At 38.1% G+C, this 21,395-nt stretch overlaps 2 protein-coding genes across 6 annotated transcripts in view; both read right to left on the reverse strand.

The window, feature by feature from the left end:
* The window catches only part of ZC3H13 (zinc finger CCCH-type containing 13), an 87,012-nt gene extending 85,902 nt beyond the window's left edge, over positions 1–1,110 (reverse strand). For all 5 annotated transcript variants that reach the window (XM_061170983.1, XM_061170986.1, XM_061170985.1 and 2 more), the window contains exon 1: positions 757–1,110. The gene's annotated coding sequence lies outside the window, so the exon portion shown is untranslated. The remainder of the gene's footprint in view (positions 1–756) is intronic.
* Positions 1,111–1,858: 748 nt separating this feature from the next.
* Positions 1,859–21,395, reverse strand: part of CPB2 (carboxypeptidase B2) — a 42,091-nt gene continuing 22,554 nt past the window's right edge. Inside the window, exons 7-11 of the mRNA XM_061170918.1 lie at positions 17,269–17,379; positions 14,715–14,808; positions 8,903–9,105; positions 6,090–6,177; positions 1,859–2,107 (exon numbers count right to left, since the gene is read on the reverse strand). Coding sequence (XP_061026901.1) covers positions 1,923–2,107; positions 6,090–6,177; positions 8,903–9,105; positions 14,715–14,808; positions 17,269–17,379 — 681 coding nt within the window. The 3' untranslated portion in view covers positions 1,859–1,922. The remainder of the gene's footprint in view (positions 2,108–6,089; positions 6,178–8,902; positions 9,106–14,714; positions 14,809–17,268; positions 17,380–21,395) is intronic.

A 21,395-nucleotide genomic window follows, 5' to 3' on the forward strand; every position in this document is an offset into this window, starting at 1 on the left:
TTTCTTCAAAAAAATCAAAAACCTGAAGAGGTTGCGTACGCCCATAATTTTCAAAGTAGTTCAAATTATCTGAAAACCTCGGAATATAACCGAATGCCTTGACACTACGCTCCACAAACAAGATCCTACCCATATCATTCACGTGATATCGACTCTGAACAATTTTCCAGCCACATAAATTATTTTAAGCTATTTAGAAAGAGACAATGCCAAACACCAGAGCCTCTCCTTTCATTCCACCTTTCCGGGTTTCTGACAGCTGCCAAAAGTTAACTACCTAGGGACTGTGAAGATAAAGTAGCATTCCTCAACTCCGAGGACCTGCGTCGTAATCACTGCCGGGAAATAACCAAGACCAAATATAACCAAAAGTAAGATACCTTTCCCTAACGGGTCTGGAATGTGTAAAGAGGGAGCTTCTCAACCTAAGACCATACTCCGGCACCCTTCCATCTCATACCAATGCGAATACCGCGCAAGAGTTCCCCAGCTCACATCAAATGGTAGTGACCCAGCAAAGCCTCCATTCTGAATCCACTTGCCCCCTTAGGTAAACTCGCCAGCATCAGAACCAGGGCGAGAAACCAGTCAGGAGCACAGGGATCTATTGCAGAGTTACGGGTGGGATGCTCAAGGAGAGCTCAAAATTCCGGCGTGACCCAAGCAGGGATGGAGGACAAGCGGGGCCTCCCCATCCCGGGCCCACCCAACGCCTTTCCCCCGGTACCCACGCCAATTCACGGAGTTCAAACTTACCTCCTCGCCGAGCTCCTTTCGCAAGCGCAGTCCGGAGGTGGCACCGCCGCCGCCGCCGCTCCAAGGAGCGGGGGAGGCGACTCTCACTCCCCGCGCCTGGCCCCGGGAAGACGACAGCGAGAAGGAGGTGCGCGCGCGGCTCCCGGGAACCGGTCCTCGGCTACCGAGGGACTCCGGGATGGCTAGGGAGCGGAACCCGCCCGCCGCTTCGCCAGGGTCAAGCGAGCCTGGGACGTAGGAAAAAAAGGAACGAAGAGAGACTGGAGAGTAAGAAAAGACAAGGAAAACACTGTCAGGCCGCTAGGAGGATCGCCTCAAAATGCCGCCGGAAGTCAAGAGTTTGCCCTGTTCCTCTGTAGACCGAGGCAGCTTCCGGCTGCCAGATTAGTCGTCAGCGCGCATACACCGCCCCTTTGTGGACACGCCCCCTGGGCGTAACGTCGCCTCCTAGGCGTGCGGTCGAAATCGAAAAACCTGTGCCTAACGAGCGAGCCCTGGAGAAGAAACCGGGAACCCGGGAGAGACAAAATTCCCAATTAACAGTGAATTTAAGAGAAAGCGTTTTCTCCTTTTATTACATAATTTCTTACAATAGACAGCTGTTGTGAATATGCAAAAATGCCACGTTTGTTGTCGAAGATAACTGCATTCATTCGCTCAACGTTTTTATTGAGCAGCTGAACTGGAGTGACAGGCGGTATTTTGTCCTGTTTTTCCCACGCCTCTGCTTTCTCGGCCATCGCCTATTACCGTGGAGCAAACGGCATGCACGGGTGTGTTTTTAAAGGCGTTAGCAGAAACTTACTGTAAATTTGGAGCAGAAATCTTTAATGTACTTGTGACAGCCTTTCCTTTTGTTGTTCAGGATGCAATGCTCTGCATGAAAGTAGTTATTACAATTGCTTGAGATGTCTAGTCAAATGTCGCGAATCAAAGAAAAAAATCAGTACCTAGCCTCTCAAAAAAAAAAAAAAAAGGAAAAACAAATGTGAACCCTTGTCTGCCTTAATTTTAAGGTAGCATTTATTTTGTTCTTTGACAAAACCAAGGAATGGGAAAACCTTTTATGAAAACTGATAAAACTTAAAGAGAAACTGGTACAAAGATTTGGTTTGGCTGGAATCAGTAAATTAAAATATGGGAAAAGAGTGAAAAAATCAAGGGCATTAAACATTCCTGATGACATGCCAAGCTATTTTAGAGACAGCAGCGAAAGCTTCTGTACAAGTGGGTTTGATGTAACTCTCTGGCAGCAAGAATCCGTATCTGCCTGTATCTCGAAGTTCAATTGTAAACGAATATTTGATGCCCAAGTCATGGATCCAGTCATCCGAACCTCCAGGAGCTAGATCTACAAAAAGAAAAAAGAAATTACTTTTTGAAATACAGATGTTTCAAGTTAACTAACAAGATGGGATTTTTTTTTTCCTAAAAATGAAAATAGCTTTGCTTTTTTCTGATTATTAAATAATCTAAGTTTGTGGAAGAAAATAGAGATTGAAGGAAAGCAGGTTAAGGAAGAAAATAAAAATTACCCATATAACCCTACCAAGGAGTGATGGTCACCATTTATATTCTAGTGCTTTCTTTTTCAGTGCATACTTTAACATAATTTTTTTCCTACATAAATAAGATCATTTTATACAAGCTATTCAGGAACATTCCTAAACATAATCTATCCTGGCCAGCTTTATGTATTAATGAGTTCAAATCTACCTTATCATTTTTTTTTCTTTAATTTTTGGCTGCATTGGGCCTTCGTTGCTGCGCGCGGGCTTTCTCTAGTTGCGGTGCGCGGGCTTCTCATTGCGGTGGCTTCTCTTGTTGCGGAGCATGGGCTCTAGGCACGCGGGCTTCAGTAGTTGTGGCACATGGTCTCAGTAGTTGTGGCGTATGGGCTTAGTTGCTCCGTGGCATGTGGGATCTTCCCGGACCAGGGCTCGAACCCATGACCTCTGCATTGGCAGGTGGATTCTTGACCACTGTGCCACCAGGGAAGCCCTACCTTATCATTTTTAATGATCTCATAGCATTGCTCTGTAAAGCTGGATGTAATTAATTTTAATAATTATTTATTTGGAGAGCTTTAATTTTTTCTAATATAAACAACTTTACAATGAACATCCTTGTGTATACATAATTGCTTCTTTCTTTAGAATGTTTTCTCCCAGAAACAGATTTGCTAGTCTAAGGGTATGTACTTTTCACAGTTGTGCTGCATGTTGCCAAATAGCCTTCAAAAGAATTGAACTAATTTATACCTCCATTAGCAGGGTATGAATATGCCCATGCTCCATTCCCATACCATCCATGTGAATTATACATTTCTGGCAATTTTGTGGGTGAAAAATAATATCAAATCGTCTTTATGTTTGATTATCAGTGAGTTGAACATTTTTTTGGTATCTTTATTGACCATCTTTATATTTTTATCAATTGTCTTTGCTCATTTTTCTTCTTGATTCATTGTATAGATTACTTATAAAAGCAGCATTAGTGTTATTAGCCCTGTGTAATATGTGGAGAATTTTTTTTTCTTATTTGGTAATTTAGCCTTCAACTTGGTTTATGGCAGTGTTTTTATATTAAAATATTTTATGTATCCGGAATTTATTTTGGAGAAAGAAATGTTAGTAATCTAATTACAATTTTTTTCTAACTAACTCACCAGTTTTTCCAACCCTATTAATTGAACAATCTAACATTCTTAACTGTTTGAAATGCCTTCTTTATGAGATACTAGATCTTATATATCTGAGTGTCTTTCTGTACTCACTATTCCCTTCTATTGATGTAACTTCCAGGCTCAGTTCCTTTACAATGAACCTTCTTGTTTATCCATAATTGCTTCTTTGTGTCTTTATGATTAGTATAATTTTAAAAAAAAAGAACTGCAACTACGACAGGTTTATAACGTGTTTTAATACTTGGAGCAAATTCTCTCTTATTAATCTTATTTTTCAGAATTTTACAAGCTCTTCTACCAAATGTATTCTTTCAAATGAAGTTCAAAGTCATTTAAGTGTTCATTGGGACTGCATTAAATATACAAACTAATTTAGAATGACTGGCACTTTTTTTTGTATTGCTTTTCCACTCAAAAACATAGTGGGTTTCTCCTTTTATTTGTCTTCATTTATGTACACCAGTAAAGTTTTCTAGGTTTTTCATAGAGATCCTATGGATTTGTGTGTGCACATATATACATTTAACAGTGAATCTATATATGTATGTATGTATCTATATGTACACATCTGCATGTGTATACATGTATATTGGGGGGGCAGTAGGATCTTTTTTCCATTTTACTTTCTTCCTGATTGTTTTTGGTATATAAGTAAGTTATAGATTCGTATATATTTAGTTCATAGTCAGCCACCTTACTCAACTCTTTGTTACTAATATTTTTGTGTTTTCCAGGTAGACAATCATATAATATGCAAAGTGATCATTTTTCCTCCTTACAATACCTATACTTGAATTAATGACAAAGGTGTTTACTGAAGCACTGTTTATACTGAAGTATTGAAAAATAGCCATCAACAATGGATTAGTTGTTATTCATTCAGCAAATATTTCTGATAGCTATTATTAATATTTGGCATTTATTCTTCCAGATTTTTTTTATACTTATGTACACGCACGCGCACACACACACACACACACACACACACACAGATTTGTATTGAATGAATGCATGCCTGGAGATGGAATGATTTTGTCAAAACAGGAAGTTGCTCTAGAAGCGCCTCCAGCCCTGAGGCACTATGGTCATGCTTTGGGGAACAATAGGAGAGAGAGGATGGGAATCAAGAAAGCTCTGAATTATGAAAGGAAGTTGTGACCCAGAGCAAGGACCTGGGTCGGCAAAGGCAGAGATAGACCAGTGACAGCAAGAGACAGAGATACCATGTGGACCAATCTGGCCTCAGTTTGTCCTGAGATAATTTGGGATGATTGAGGAGGAAGAGGAACATTCTGGACTTTCTACTAATAGAGCCTTTGGTGCTCAAGTAATTTATTGAAAATAATATGGATGTGATTATTAATATGAATGTGGTTTTATCCCCCTGTGAATCATACCTGTTAAAGGAAACTCTGGGACTTGGAACATATTATCTCAAAGCCTTTTCACATGCCATTTCCTCTCCCTGGTTTTTTCCCACACCTTTGTTTGGCAGCCACTTACTGGGTAGGTCTCCCAGACATGTCACCTACTGAGAAAGAACTTCCCAGGCCACCTGAGCTAAGTTGCCTCTCTCTCAGGCAGTCATTTTCAAACCTATACGCTTATATTATGTTGTTCACTTATCAGTGGGATTACACTATATTTTACTATTTAATTGTTTACATCGGAGATTGGCGAACTTTTTCTGTAAAGGACCAGATAATTAATATCTTAGGCTTTGAGGGCCACATAGTCTATGTCAGAACAACTCAACTCCACTGTCCTGAAAGCTATATAGACAATATGCAAATGAATGAGTGTGGCTGTGTTTGAATAAAGCTTTATTTGTGGACACTGAAATTTGAATTTTATGTAATTTTCGCATGTCACAAAATTTTATTCTTCTTTTGGTTTTCTTCAACCATTTAAGAAATGGAAAAACCATTCTTAGCTTACAGGCTATCCAAAAACAAGCAGTGGGCTGGATTTGGCCTATGGGTTATAGTTTGCTGACACCTTGTTACATGCTTATTTTCTGTTTCTCTTCTCCCATCTCCCCCTCCAGTTTCAAAAAGAGCAAAATTGTCTGTTATCCCACTGTGGATACAAAGGAGTCCGTCAATACATATCTCCCAGCAGAAATTAATTTAAAATATTTGTTAAGAGCTTGCCACACACATGTTCCCATCAGTGTGATACAAACAAAGGACATTGAACTGTAGTGTGCCATGAGCTATACTCTTGGACACAGGTTGCCACTAAAAAGCATCTAATGTAAATGGCATTCCTAGATTTGTACAGTGTTCAACCTGCACAACCTTACATGGTGGCCCTGGGCATCTTAAACATTCTTTTGACCCTTTATGACTTTTTCTGCTTCACTCAATGAGTGTGATACCAATTCTATAATCCCTACTCTATAGCACTGAGCATAATTTCTTAAGTATCATTTTGGTTTCTTTTTAGTATATTTATGTATTAATATAGCCTTGTTCAGTACTGTCATAGCTATTATGCTTCCAATTCTAACTGTTATAATCCAATTGTTTTACATGGGACCATGTTTAAAGATTCCACTCAGAAAAATTAAATCCACACAGAAAAACCAAACACAAATTTCTTTAGTACCTCACAGTCCCCTAAGATCTTAAGAAGAAATACTTACATAAACTTTCTGAACCACTGCCATGTGTATATCTCGTATTTTTATTAGTATTCTCAATAGCATGGACTGCTTCACTGGCCACTAGAGACTGAAATCAATAGGATATGGAATTTCAGTTAATGTACAGCTTTAAAACAAGACAGGTAGAAGTTTCTTTAAAAAAAAAACCCAATCATATATTTATTCAATCAAATTGTATATATGAAGAAATAGAGAGCAGAATGGTTGTTGCCAGGGGCTGGGGGTGGCGGAGGGAGGAGAATGTGGAGATGCTGGTCAAAGGATACAAACTTCCAGTTATAAGATGAATAAGTTCTGAGGATCGAAAATACAGCCTGGTGACTATAGTTAACAATACTGTATTATATACTTGAAAGTTGCTAAGAGAGTAGATCTTCAGTGTTCTCACCACGAAAGAAGAAACTAATTATGTGAGGTGACGAACGTGTTAATTAACTTTATTGTGGTAATCATTTCACAATATATATATGTATCAAATCGTCACATTGTACACCTTGTACTTACATAATGTTATAAGTCAATTATATCTCAATAGAGCCAGGGTGTGGGGAGAATTGTATATATGAAAAATCTGCATGTATCCAAGAGATAAATTGAGAAGAATAAATTAACTTTTAAAAATCTTTTTCTCTTTATGGAAATCACAGTTGGGTGGCTTTAGACACAGACTCTTCCAATATATTGACATTTTATTTAAGTTGAAGAAAAAATAATTCTCATATGCCTTTTTTAGGAATTCATTTATTTTGTAAAACAAAGTGTATGTAACCAAGTTATACTGTAAAACAAAGTATAACTATATTTCAAAGGCAAACAACTAGACAAAACTTTCACCAAACTTTAAACCCAGCTTCTCTAAACAATACACATATGTCAGCAATGTATGATTCCCTCCTCATCCTTCTCACAAACTCTATTTCCTTTTCGTGTAAAATGTCTAATACCTCCCAAAGACTCATCAAATAAAAAAATTTATATCCCTGGTGTGCTGCAGGGTAGTAACTAAGTCCCCTGTTCCACTATTTTTGTTTCTAGCTTATGCAGATCTTTTCTGAAATTGGCACTAGCACCATGGTATTCATGATCCCTCCCTTGAAGGACCTGAGGAATATCAGTGGATATGATGTTGTGCCATTCCTCTGCTCAAAACAAAAGTTTTAATGGAACCCCCTGATCTACAGAATAAAATGTAAATTTATTCTGACAGACTAGGTGACCTCTTCTTCACAGGCTGACCTCATCTACTTTCTGAGGGATCAACTTCCTTTTTTTGCCCCTACATTCCCCTGAACATACTTCCTGTGGGGAGAACCTTGGCCTCAGCTTAGAAAGTCTTCCCCTCCGGGTCCACTTACAGAAATCCTATCTTTCAGTATCTGGCTGAAATTGTGCCTGTTCCTTCACTTCATTGGCACTTTATCATTCCTTTTTCTTTACAGTATGTCACATCTTAATAGATTATAAGCCCTCGGGACAGGGACTTTATCCCTTCACTTATCTGTTTCATTCTGAATGAATTAATGAGGCCACCCCTAGCTATCCCAGTCAGAAGTGAGTTGTACCATCTGTGCCACTTACTTAGTAGTTACTATACCTTAGAGTACAGCTATCTGTAACAATTGCTAATGGCTGAGCTCCCTAACCATATCATATTCTCTTAAAGGGCAGGGTCCTACCTGATGCTTCTTTCAATGTCCATCAACACAGTATTTTACACATAATAACTCTCAACAAACACTTGTGATGATAGTGATCCAAAAATAATTCAAAATCACACTAAATCTATTTCCAGATCATGATGAATATCCTCTCACTTCTTCAAAGATAACACCAATAAAGGAGCTTTCCTTAAAAGTTTTCCCTTGAGAGGAAAAAGGAATCATAAGTATCAAGGATGTTTCTGTTCTAAATGAGTTATTCTTAGCAACTGCAAATAACTTTATATTTGTCATTAGGAATTGCTAGCCCCTAATGTGGCTATGGTTTATTCTGTTAAGAGAACCAGAGCAAAACAAGTCAATAAGAAACAAACCACTACATAAAGATCAGACCTTGGGCAAGAAGTGGACTGTTGCCATAGCACTTCCATTGTCTAGAGAGCATCTGGGATGAGGATTTGTCCAAACCTAGCCACAATCCATCAAGAACCCTTGCATCCTTTGCCATTAACCCAAGCATAGAATATCTGGGACCAAAAAGTGATGAGGGGATAGCAGACTGTACAAGTCCTCTTTGAACTCACTGTATCATCCACTGCATTCCACAAAAGGAGGGAGGTCTTGCCTCAATGCTGAAATTGGAGTTGCTTTTAATAGGACCAAACCCCTGCAAGTTAGGAAGGTCAGTGTATAAACAATTCCCAATGCTAGTATCAAATCGATAAGTATTGTGTTAAGACTTGATCTGTGGCGGGCTGTTGTAGAAAGCTAGCACCTACAAACAGACCAATAATTCCAGAAAGTTTTGTCCTTGCCCTTGTTCATATGGCTTCATATGTAGATCAGGTCAAGGTAGACTGGTTCCCTCCTGACGTCCCAAGAGCTTGTCTGACATTTTCCTAGAGAGCCCCTCTGCTAGGCGGAAGTTCATGTCCTCAAAATAAGGCTCAGTTCTTTACAATCTCTCAATGAACCCTGACCTAGGGTGACTCTCAGAAATGTTAGATCAAGATATAAAGCACCTATCCCCCTTTGTCCTCTACAGAACATTTTTCCCCACAGTTTTTGATTCTTGAACTACGTATTATTTTACTTCTGAAATGCTAATGAGAAAATTAATTAAGCAGCACTTACTAGTTCCTCGTGGTCTTTGCTTTTGCTTCTGCTATAGGAATACGGAAACACTATCTTCTGGGAGTATGAATGCATGCTGACGTAAGCTTTAATGTGGTTGATATTTCTTCTCAAGAAATCAGCCACTGCCTTCACTTCTGGTTCCGACTCAGGGTAAAGTCCACAGTAGGTTTCCGAGCATGAGAAACTCGAGGCACCTTCCCCTGTAGTGAAATTGATGGAGTGGATTCATAAGTAGATACACAACCTATTGTAATTTGTGATCTCCCTGACCATGTATTCTCCTAATATATAGGGTGTAACATTTTTAGATAAATGGATTCACTCGAGCTCTGTAAAGAACATATTTCTAATGTCCCCTAAATGTTGTTTATGTTTATTTTGAATTCAAATATTTACATGCCCTCATGGCAAGCCATCCAATAGTTGCTGCCTGAGGGCAGCCATCTCACAGCCTCGAGAAAGTGGCTAAGAGAGTCTCAGAAATGCCAGCTCTGCCTCCAAACTTGTGGTTACAAGAGAAAAATAAACCCCATTTTCTTTCATCGTTGTAAGTTTGGTTTTTCTGATATGTGTAGCTTAAAAATCACTAATTAATACAGCCCATAAAAGTCTCATTTGAGAACTCAGAATATGTAAGTCTGCCTTCAGTGCTACTTCTAACTTGCTAAAGTGGTTTAGTAAGTAAAATGGAATGGCAATATTTGGCGCTAGACTAATATGTGTTCATTCCTTTGAGAAATTATACAAAACATCACTTCGGATGGTAGCCTGACTCCCATCACTTCTCTCCTCTGTACCTAATTCACAGCGGTAGAGCCCCAGGGAGCCACCTCTGACCCAGAAAGATTCTTCCCTCCTGGAAACCATTTATTAGCCCCAATTTGGGTCCCTCACTTGTCTTTTGCCATTCGGAATCCCTCCACTGATAACTTGAAATCAAGATGCAGATTCTAGTTTCAGTCAAGCTGCTCTCTTGAACACAAAGAAGATAACAATAATAACATCACCAGCTGACATCCAAAGAACACAAGCTATCTGTCAGGAACTCTGCTAAGACTTACAGGCGATATCTCATTTAATCTTTATGGCAAACCTGTGAAGTAAATGCTCTTATTTTAGGAGACTCAAATTGGGCACCATTGGTGGTAACCATTCTTTACAATAAGAGGCTATGTATCATATTGTTAATCACCCCATCACTTGATTTCAATTTTGTCTTTGCCATTTAATAGCTATATGGCTTGGGTAATTTTTTTTAACCTATGAGTCAAAAGTTGATGTAATCTAAATTAGTCCTTTATAGGAATGAATAACGGTAATGAAAGATGAGGCCTCAAATTGGACACTACTTTTAGACTTCCATTATAAGGACTGTTTGGAATCCCCATTCTATGTAATATCAACAGAACTTTTGTGGCCCAGCAGGAAATCTGAATACCCATATGCTCTCTGGCTTCCCAAAGCAACCAAGCAAGACAAATTCTTTTCACTCAATGGGTATTTTACATTTAAAAAAAACACTTGTGGCACAAGATGGGCATCTGACACCGTCAACTCTTAACATGTTGGAAATTTTCGTTTCAAATATACTTCTGTTTTATTTTTTAAAATGCCAGTAAGGCACTGCTAATTGTTAAGACTCAACAGTAATTTTAAAAAGTTCTAGTTTTCTATTTTGGCATTTAAGCTGTTTATCACTCACTTGCATTTCAATCAATCTTCTAGAATGGTTAAGAAAGAGTAGAATTATTGGGCATGCCCTAGGAGGCAAGTCAATCTTGATTTTTTTAAACCTATCTATACCTCAATTTCCTTATCTACTAAATGGATAAATTATAAAATGCTTTTCCCAGTGCTGGCATATACTGAGTGTTTAGTAACTTGTTTATCAGCATTATCATCATCATTATCGTCACATGGATTGGGACACAGAGAAGGCCAGTGTGCATTGCAGCGATGAGATGGGGAGAGAAAGGAGCCACTGACCTCCCTATAGCGCTCCAGGCCCAGTTCTAGTCTGTTTCCGAGGTCTGCCTGCATCCCAGTCCTTGGGTTCCATGGGCTACTCCATGATCCTTATTATCCTTACAGAGCCTGCCTTTCTCTCTTTTTTTTTTTCCCTTCAGTACTTTTATTTTTTCATTTATTTATTTATTTTTTGCCTTGTTTTAAAAAAAATTTTTTTTTATACAGCAGGTTCTTATAAGTTATCTATTTTATACATAGAGCCTGCCTTTCTTACTTAAGCTTGCTCTATTTTCTTCCTTTTATTGCAACAGAAACAGCCTTAATGTTTGTCAAACATTCCCCCCGCCCCCAAGAAAATGCTGTGCTGAACATCCAAGGCCTTTCCAAATATTTGTGTTAATTTTTAAGCAATAATGTTATTGAACAAAACATTTTTGATAGTTTAGTTATGTTTGAATACTTTTAATTTATTTAACCCCATATGTACAGAGTTTATCATTTCAAATGTAATCAATAAAAAAATTATTCATGAGATATTTTGTGTTGCTTTTTCATACTAAGTCTTTGAAGTCTGGTGTGTATTTTATACTCATTGCACACCTCAGTTCAGACAAGCCACATTTCAAGTGCTCAATGGCCACATGTGGCTAGTGGCTACTGTACTGGACAGGGTAGCCTCAGATTCTCATTTTGTGACTGTGATTCTAGAGATTTCAAACTTTTGGTCGAAAGAGCCATGCGGAGTCAGGAGACTTGTGTTTGAGATTCTGTTTTGCCATTAAATAGGCATGTTAATCTGGGCAAGCTACTTCATCTCTTTCAGCCTAAGTTCTTCATCCGTACCAAGAGGTGCTTGGTCTTCCAGGTCCCTTCACACTCAACCATTCTTTGATCTATAGGCAATGAGATCAAAAAAATATCTAGAGTAGGCACACTCATAGAGACAAAAAGTAGATTTGAAACTACCAGGGGCTCCTATGGGTGGTGAATAAGGCGATATTGCTCAATGGTTACAGAGTTTCTGTTTGAGATGATGAAAAGTTTTGGGAATGGATGGTAGGTAGTGATGGTTGCACAAGATCGTGAATGTACTTAATGCCATTGAACTGTACTTAAAAATGGTTAAAGTGGCAATTTTATGTTATATATGTTTTATGACAATTTTTTAAAAAATTGAAAGACCGTATGGTCTCTAGGAAAAGAAATAAAAGATTTTTCCACCCCATGCCAGTTGCAAAAACTGTGTAGTTTAACTTAATATTTCAGAAAATGAGTGGAGCTGTTTTAGGAAGTTTGAGATCAGAGGTCCTCATAAATACCCCCTGTTATGGACTGAATTCTACCCCCACCCCCAATTCATATGTTGAAGCCCTAACGTACAATGTGCTATATTTGGAGATAGGGCCTTTAAGGAGGTTAATAAAGGTTTAATGAAGTCATAAAGGTAAGGCCATGATCCACTATGGCTCTTGTCCTTATAAGAAGAGAGAGACACCAGGGATGCCTGCACACAGAGAAAAGGCCATGTGAGGACACAGCAAGAATGCGGCCATCCGCAAGCCAAGGAGAGAGGCCTCAGGAGAAACCCACCCTGCTGATAACCTTGATCTTGGACTTACAGCCTCCAGAACTGCAGGAAATAAATGTCTCTTGTTTGAGCCTTCCAGTCTGTGATATTGTTTTACGGCAGCCCTAGCAGACTAAGATACCCCTACACCTATTCCCATCTCCAGCACACACACACACACACACACACAATTTTAATACAGAGGAAAGGTAAAATGAACATAAAATGAATAAGTAGGCTTGATATATCGCTTCCTATTAATAAGTGAGGTGCTCTTTTAGATCCTTTACAAAGTATCTTAAAGGCACATTCTAGGTGTAGGGACAAGGAAAAGATTAGATTTAATTCTTTTTTCGCACTGTCTTACTCACATATTACTGAAGAGGTGCTGGGGCACTTGGCAGAAAAAGGGTTCCTCACTGTTATTTTTTGTTTTATGTGAAACTCTCTCTTATCCATATGCTTGCTGCTTCTGTTTCTGCTTTTAACTCTTGTGATATGTAATAATACAAAACCAGGCCTAATCGGGACCTGAGATATTTCTTAATGGCAATAACAGAATACATCTTGAGTACTTGGCTATTCAAATTAGGTAACGCTAGTTTTACCACGAAAAACATTAAGTAAAATAGAGCAGCAAAAGAGCTTGCGGATGAAAGAAGTTCCAAAAGGGAACTTATAACTGAAGAGTGATTGTCAGGCGTAGAAGAATTTCAACAAATTTGGAGTTAGTCAGCCTGGCTTTATAGCCCAGCTCTGCCACTTCCTAGCTCTGTGCTCTTCAGCAAGGGACTTAACCTTTTAAAGTCTGGGTTTCTTCATCCATGATGCGTAGATAATGAAACTCAGGGGATGGAATACATAAACTGCTCAGCACTTAGCAACTGTCAGCTCTATGTATTCAGAGGTCTTTTATATCAGCTGCTGTTTCTCTGGCTCCCTGCCCAATTATCACTGCTGTGGCAGTCTTTACACCTCAGTGGGCACTTTTATTGAACAACCTTAACAACGGAAGAAACCACTAAGTGAGTCCCTTGAGCCTGAGGCAGGATCAACTGTTCTCTCCTTGGTTTACTTACTGTATCTGTAGCTCTCTTAAAACAACTAATTTCATGCACGTGTTCATTTGAATAGCTTTCAGAGACCCCTCGGTGTGTCAGGTACTGCACTAGGTAATGGATAGTGGTCCCTGCCCTCATGGGGTTTCTGACTTAGAGGAAGGAGGAAATGAAGAAAAAAGGTAGGTACTCTACCGAAAAGTTTTCATAGCTACTCTGGGATAATGATGAAATGTTCAAAATCATGACTTTTCACTTCTTTTTTTAAAAGGAAATACAGAAGATCATGTACCTAGGACTGTGTAGAGTAAAGGAATGGGAGGAAGAGGACGTATCTGTGGTTTCAATAGCTGTGCTCCCTTGTCGTCACATGCTCCCACCTCCAAAAATACGGGTGATTCCAGCTCGTCGTTAAGTTTAGTGTGGCTTTGTAGTTGTTTCTTAAATGTAGTTAACTATGAAACATAGTGAGGGGGTGGTGAACTAACACCTACCTCCCTGAGAGCAGACAATATCCCCAACGCCTAAATCAGTGTTCACCGAGTCTCTTAACTCATTGGAATCAAGGAACAAGGAGCTCCCACAGTGCTGGACACAAGTTTCTCTTTACGATATTCATGAAAGAAAGAACTTAAGAAAGTGAATAGTGAATACAAAACAAAATGTTCTTGGAATTCCCGGATGGGCCAGTGGTTAGGACTCCACGCTTCCACTGCAGGGGGCATGGGTTCAATCCCTGGTTGGGGAACTAAGATCCCATAAGCCAAAGGGAAAAAAAACCCCACAAAATGTTTTGCAGCACTATAGAAGTCAATATTTTCCAAAGCAATTGAAAATAAGAGGTACCCACCCAACCCTTGCCTTTGATATCCTCATAATGAATGTTATTTGTTTATGAAAGTAGGAAATTTAGTGGTCACTTCCTTATGATTTTAGAGAAATAGAATTTTAGAATTTTGAAGCTAGAAGGAACCTTAGAGAACTAGTCCAACTTCCTTCTTTTAAAGGTATGGATATGGCAGGGAGGAACAGGGTAAGGGCGTTTTGCTGATTTGAGTCAAACTTCATAGCACTACGTGTAACCAAAAAGTTTCTTATTTAAATTATCTTCTGATTCAGATAGGCCTCCCCTCTAATCAGTTTGAATTAACGGGCTTTTAGGAATACCACCTTTTAAATGAAGAGACATTTGCTAGAAATAAAGCAAACAACCTACCACACCAGTGTTTGGAGGCAAAGTTCCTGTTCAGGTCTGTTCCGATGCAAGAATTGTTTTCATGAAAAGAACGGTTCTTTCTCCACATTCGATTCTAAATAAACAAAACACAGGTAACCAGGGCAGCCGTGTTTGCAGTTCAGGAAAGACATGACTTTTAAAGCCTAAGTGGACAGTATTGTGTTTCTCTCCTTCAACCCCATCTCTTTATCCTGTCACTGTCTTCACAGTACTTCTTACATAGCCCCTGTTCTATCCAGGTCTCAGCTGGGTTCACTCAAACTTGAATCAACTGAAATGGTGATATTTCATGAGCTTTGACCTATACAAAAAAAAAAATTTCATTTGGTTTTGCTAGGCTGCTTACTGGCCTTCTTATTTGGCCTTGTTTCCTTTAATTTTATGCATTGTCATTTTAAGTTCCTTCTGCGAAAAGTAAAATAACTTGGTGTTTCAACTAAAATTAAAACTATGAGTCATGAGGTTTTTTTTTAATTGAAATGTATTTGACATATAACATTGTATAAATTTAAGGTGTTCAACATGTTGATTTGATACATTTACATATTGTAATATGATTGCCATTTTTGGGATAGCACCTCTATCATGTCACATAAATTATCATCTCTTTTTTGTGGTGGGAATAATTAAGATCAAGTCTTTTAGCAAGCTTGATGATTATAATACAAAATTGTTGAGTCATGAGTTTCAATGCTCTCTTTAGATTGAATTCAACACTCACTTAAAATCTATAGGAGGCAGAGCTGTGAAGACACCTCTAGCCTGAAGGCTCCTTTGATTGTACCGATTCAACTCTGGTTTTTAAACGTAAAGCAAATACCCCATTGGGTTCTTGCGGTAATCTGGGAATTCGATCATGTAAACAGTTGCACAGACTTTGTTTAAGTTCTGGGTTGGGATGACATGGCACACTTTTCCCTATTCCACCAACACTTCTGCCAAACCTCCCAGTCTGCTTCCAACCCCAGCCCTGTGATTCTGGTAGCAACAGTTGTTCTGAGGAAATCAAGTTCTCATACTTCAGGGACTAATTGGCAGAGTTAAGATACAAAGGACAGTTGGGGAGTAAGAATATCTAAAAGGTGGCTGAATTCCACTGTGATTCCAGTGACGGCATAAATTTATTGTAATAGCAACCTACAAATGTGACCATTTATTGAATACCAATTTTGTGTTAGGTAGTGTACTAGGTATTTCTCATTTACTTAGTTCAGGGTTTGCTCACTCCTACGGACAAACTTTTGCTCACAGTATTCCTCTTCCCTGAGATGACTTTTTCATCAATCTCCTTCACTATTCCTATCTCTTCTGCTTAAATTACCCTCTACATAAAATAATTCCTGTATAATTCCTTATGTATCTAATCACTGCAATTATTCTCATTCCCCTTAGTGTTTGTATGTGCTATTCAAGTAGGTTTTTCATATATGTTCAACTATGTTTTTATGTGCCCCTCATTAAATTAGAAAGGACTGTACTTCATATTGCTTGAGTAATTTTACATGAATCATGATGTTGATGGATTAGAAACAGTAATGGTTTCCAGTATAGATGAGACAGACCATGATATTCATACTTATGTTCATGATTGAGCTAAAGGGTACTAGGATTAAATTCGCGTATTGGTTAGAATGCAATTCTGCTACAATGCACGTTCGGTTAGAATGCTGTTCTAATTCTTGCAATTCATGATTTTACAATCAAAATACCATTCAAACGATTCCTAGTAAGAATGAATGGATGTAGGCACTGCGCATCAAGGTAGCTAACATCACAAAAAGAGATACAGCCAGACATTGTGCACCTCCTGTTGGGAGAACACACTATCACAATGAAGTAGTCTTGCCAAAAACGTCAAACCTGAATCTTATAAAGCTTCTAGAATCCAAATATCAAGTTTTAGAAAATACAGAGGACAAAGGAACATGGCAAAGCAATTAGCAAATCCAGACAACAAGAAGCTCTTTTCTTCAACAAAAAAATTGCAAGGAAATAGAGAAAAAGAGAGATGGAGAGAGAATCTACAGATTAAAATAAAAATAAAAGCTATAAACCAATCACAATATATTAGCCTCATTTGGATCCTGAACCAAAGAAATAAACTTTTTAAAAAGTTACGATACAATTGGAAATTTAAACACTGCTTGGAAATCTTAGGCTAGTAAATAATTATTGTTGATTTTTAGGTATAATTGTACTGTTATTTTTTTTAAGACCTCTTTTAGAGAGGCATACTGAAATATTTATTGATGAAATGATATGGTATCTGAGATTTGCTTCAAAATAATATGGGTAAGATAGAAGGGAGTTGGGGATAGAGATGAAAAAAGATTGGCTATGAGTTGATTGGCTGTGTGATGGGTACATAGGAGTTTACCATACAATTATTCCCACTCATATATGTTTGAACTTTTCCATAATGAATTAAAAATTTTTTTCATAATAAAACCATTATGCCAGGGTCCAGGATTCTATAAATAATTCAGCCTACGTATCCTGTATCCCCTGTTTTGTTTTCTTTACCTTCACCTACCTTTTTCCATGTGTAGTCATAACCATCCACGTTAACCACCGGCATAACATAGAAATCCATGTGCCTCAGAAGACTGGTAGGCAGATTTTCTTTCCCATGGAAACGAGTTACCTACAAATTAAACCAAGTATATTTGATGATATATCTTTTATGTCCTTCTAAACTTAGTCTGTGTCTTCTTCTTTAACTGAGATATAATTGACATATAATCCTTGAACAAAACAGGTTTGAACTGTGTGGGTCCACTTGTATGCAGATTTTTTTCAGATTTTTATAGTACTACATGATCTGCAGCTCATTGAATCCACAGGTGCAGAACTGTGGCTATGGAGGGCTGACTGTAAAGTTATACATGGATTTTGAAGTGTAGGGAGGGTTGGCACCCCTCACCCCTGCACTGTTCAAGGGTCAACTGTATTAATTTAAGGTATATAATATAATGATTCAAAATTTGTCTATATACTGAAGTGATCACCACAATAAGTCTAGTTAATATCCATCTAGTTAACATCCACTAAACTTAGTCTATTTTTTTATTAAAAAAATTTTTGAGATGTTTAGATTTGCAGATTCAACTTTCAGGAAGAGTATTAATTCCTTGAAAAGTCTGAACTTAGGGTACTATGTTGCTAAGTGGTGGTAAATGCCCTGGACATGGGACAATTGGTCTTCCTATTTATGGAGGCAGAAAATACAACCATCTATTTTCTAAAACTTCCTTCAAGAAACAAAAAGAATTCTTTATTAAAGCCTAAAGCCCACTACAAAGATTTAAGGAAACAAAAACCTAGATATATTTCCACTCTTTTCACAATAATCCGTCTCAATCAAAGCTTAGACTAACCTTGTCTTATTCCCACACATGTCTAGATAATATTTTCTGCATTGTCCTTATAAGTTGTGAGCTAAATTTTTGCTAGAATCGAGTTTGTTTCCCAAGCATCAGATCATTTGGCTTTAAAGCCAGTGGTAGCTCTTCCTAGGTACTGGCTATGAGTTTCGTAACAGATATCATCTGACCCTGCTCTGCTGTGCTTTAGACTCATACCCAGCTTAGGGTCACATATTTTAACATGATCCAAGGACATCCACATTCCAACGACTGAGAAGTTCACTCCAAGATGACCAAATATAGACGTAGCAGAACCACAAAGACAAATTTCAGCCAGTTAGATCATTTCACCTAGGACTAAGCTTTGGTATAAATTCTTCATTTGTGGCAACATTGTTTCATTTTAATTTGTGGATTAGTTCACAATTAGTTGTTGATTTAAACTTTACTCAGAAGACTTTGTTAAATATTTTTTCATTGTTGATAAAAAGAAAATGTCTTTTTTAAAAATTGAAGTATAGTTGCTGTACTATTTTATATAAGTTACAGGTGTACAATATAGTGTAGTGGTTCACAAAAAAAAAAAGGAAACCATCGACAAAACTAGAAGACAACCTACTGAATGTGAGAAAATATTTGCAAATGATATGACCAATAGGGGGTTAATATCTAAGAAAAATGTATTTTAAATCTTACCTTTGCTATAGCTAAAATTTTACCATCTTTTCTTTAAATATTTAAAATATTATATCCATATTTTCCTAGAACAACCATAATAGCCAAATTTAAATTATTTACCATAGATAACCACTTATTAAATATGGGAGAAAGGAAAGCAAAAGTACAAGTTACTTTTTAATCTACTATAGGTCAGAAACAAAAACTTAATGAAAAGGAAGTAATTTTATAGAATGAAAGAGGCAATCTTTTAAATAGTTGAGCAACTAGTTAAATACATTTTTATGCTACAAATTTGCAAATTTATGTTAGAGTCATTTTTCAGTAATAATGTGGCATTCATTATCAGAAAAAAAAGATTAGGAGATCTTATTTTCTTTCAAATAATAAAGCATTTATCATTTTTATTTCTACAGTGTTTGCTGACATTTTAATAGTTGTGCTATGGTTGATTTTTTTGTCCTTTTCACTCTCTTTATTTCTTTCCTACTTTAGCAATGGTTGGATGGGAGTCTTTCAGCAAAAAGTTAGTCTCTGAGAGATGATCAATGTTAGTCTGAGAATTTCTTGTCTCAGAAGCAGGGCTCCAAACAGAATGGGTGAGTGAGGGCTGAAATATAGCCTATACTCTGTGTGTCAAGCCCTACCTTCATGTGTGGTTGCAGCTGAAATCCCAGAGGAAGGGGTGCCTAGCTTTTAACAGCTTTATTGAGATATAATTCACATGCCAGAAAATTCACCATTTTTAAGTGCACAATTCAGTGGATTTTATATCACAGAGTTATGCAACCATCACCACTATGTGATTGTAGAATATTTTTATCACCCCGCCCACCAACACCAAAAACCAAAAACCCCTTAGCCATTAGGAATTACCCCCCTTCTCCTTTCCCCTCTTCCCCCAGCCTGGCAACCACTAATCAACTTTCTGTCTCTGTGGATCTGCCCATTCTGGACATTTCATGTAAGTGGAATAATAAAATATATGGCCTTTTGTGTCTGGCTTCTATCACTTAGCATAATGTTTTCAAGATTTATCCATGTTGTAGCATAAATCAGTACTTCATTCCTTTTCATTGTTGAATGGTATTCCATTGTAAGGATATACCACATTTTATTTATCCACTCATAAGTTGATGGACGTTTGGATTGTTTCCACTTTTTGACTTATGAATAATGTTGCTTTGAACATTTGTAAACATACGTGTTCAAGTCTCTTGGCTATACATCTAGGAGTGGCATTGCAGGGTCAAATGGTAACTCTATGCTTAAACTTTTGAGGAACTGCCAAACTGTTTTCTAAAGTGTCTGTACCATTTTATGATCCCAACAGCAATGGATGAGAGTTCCAATTTTTCCACACTCTTACCAATATTTGCTATTATCTGTCTTTTTAAAATTTTAGCCATCCTGGTGGGTATGAAGTGGTATCTCATGGTGGTTTTGATTCATATTTCCCTAATGACTAATGATGTTGAGCATCTTTTCATAATGCTTATTGGCTATTTGTATATCTTCTTTGGAGAATTATCCTTTCAGATATTTTGCCCATTTAAAATTGTCTTTTATTTGTATTCTTACTGTTTATTTGTAAAAGTTACTTATATATTTTGGATATGAGTCCCTGATCATATATATGATTTGCAAAAATTTTCTCCCATTCTGTGAGTTGTCTTTTAACTTTCTTGATAGTGTCCCTGGAAAAGCACAAAGGTTTTTAATTTTGGTGAAGTCCCATTTATCTCTTTTTTTTCTTTGGTTGCTTGTGCTTTTGGTGTCATATCTAATAACTCATTGCCTAATCCAAAGTCACAAAGATTTACCACTTCTATGTTTTCCTCTAAGAATTTTATAATTTTAGTTTTTAAATTTAGGTGTCTGACCCATTTTGAGTTAATATTTGCATATAGTGTGAGGTAGGAGTCTGAATTCATTCTTTTGCATATGGATAGCTAGCTGTTTGATTCTGCACGAAGGCACCATCTGGACTGGTGGTGAGCCTGTTTAGGTCCACAATTAAAGAAGATGAGGGGGCTTCCCTGGTGGCGCAGTGGTTGAGAGTCTGCCTGCCGATTCAGGGCACACGGGTTTGAGCCCAGGTCTGGGAGGATTCCACATGCCGTGGAGCAACTAAGCCCGTGCGCCACAACTACTGAGCCTGCGCGTCTGGAGCCTGTGAGCCACAACTACTGAGCCTGCGCGTCTGGAGCCTGTGCTCCGCAACGAGAGGCCGCGACAGTGAGAGGCCCGTGCACCGCGATGAAGAGTGGCCCCCGCTTGCCGCAACTAGAGAAAGCCCTAGCACAGAAACGAAGACCCAACACAGCCAAAAATAAATAAATTTATAAAAGAAGATGAGGGTCCAGAGCAAGTGGGAATTGGTGACAATCTAAGGAGCAACAGCAGGATGAGACCATGATCTCAGGGGAGAGGCTTAGAAAAAGGAAGGATAGAGGGAAAATGCAATAAGGGGACTTCTTAATGCCTGTAAGAGGAGAAGTGGACCCCGATGGAAGACCGACCTGAGTGGATTAGCCAGGTAATGTTGCAGAATCCTCACGACCTGAGGTATTTTCCTGATTGGCTAAGGGAAAGATCAGGTTGTACTTGGTAACTG

The sequence above is a fragment of the Eubalaena glacialis genome, chromosome 16 (assembly GCF_028564815.1).
Source record: "Eubalaena glacialis isolate mEubGla1 chromosome 16, mEubGla1.1.hap2.+ XY, whole genome shotgun sequence".
NCBI lineage: Eukaryota > Metazoa > Chordata > Mammalia > Artiodactyla > Balaenidae > Eubalaena > Eubalaena glacialis.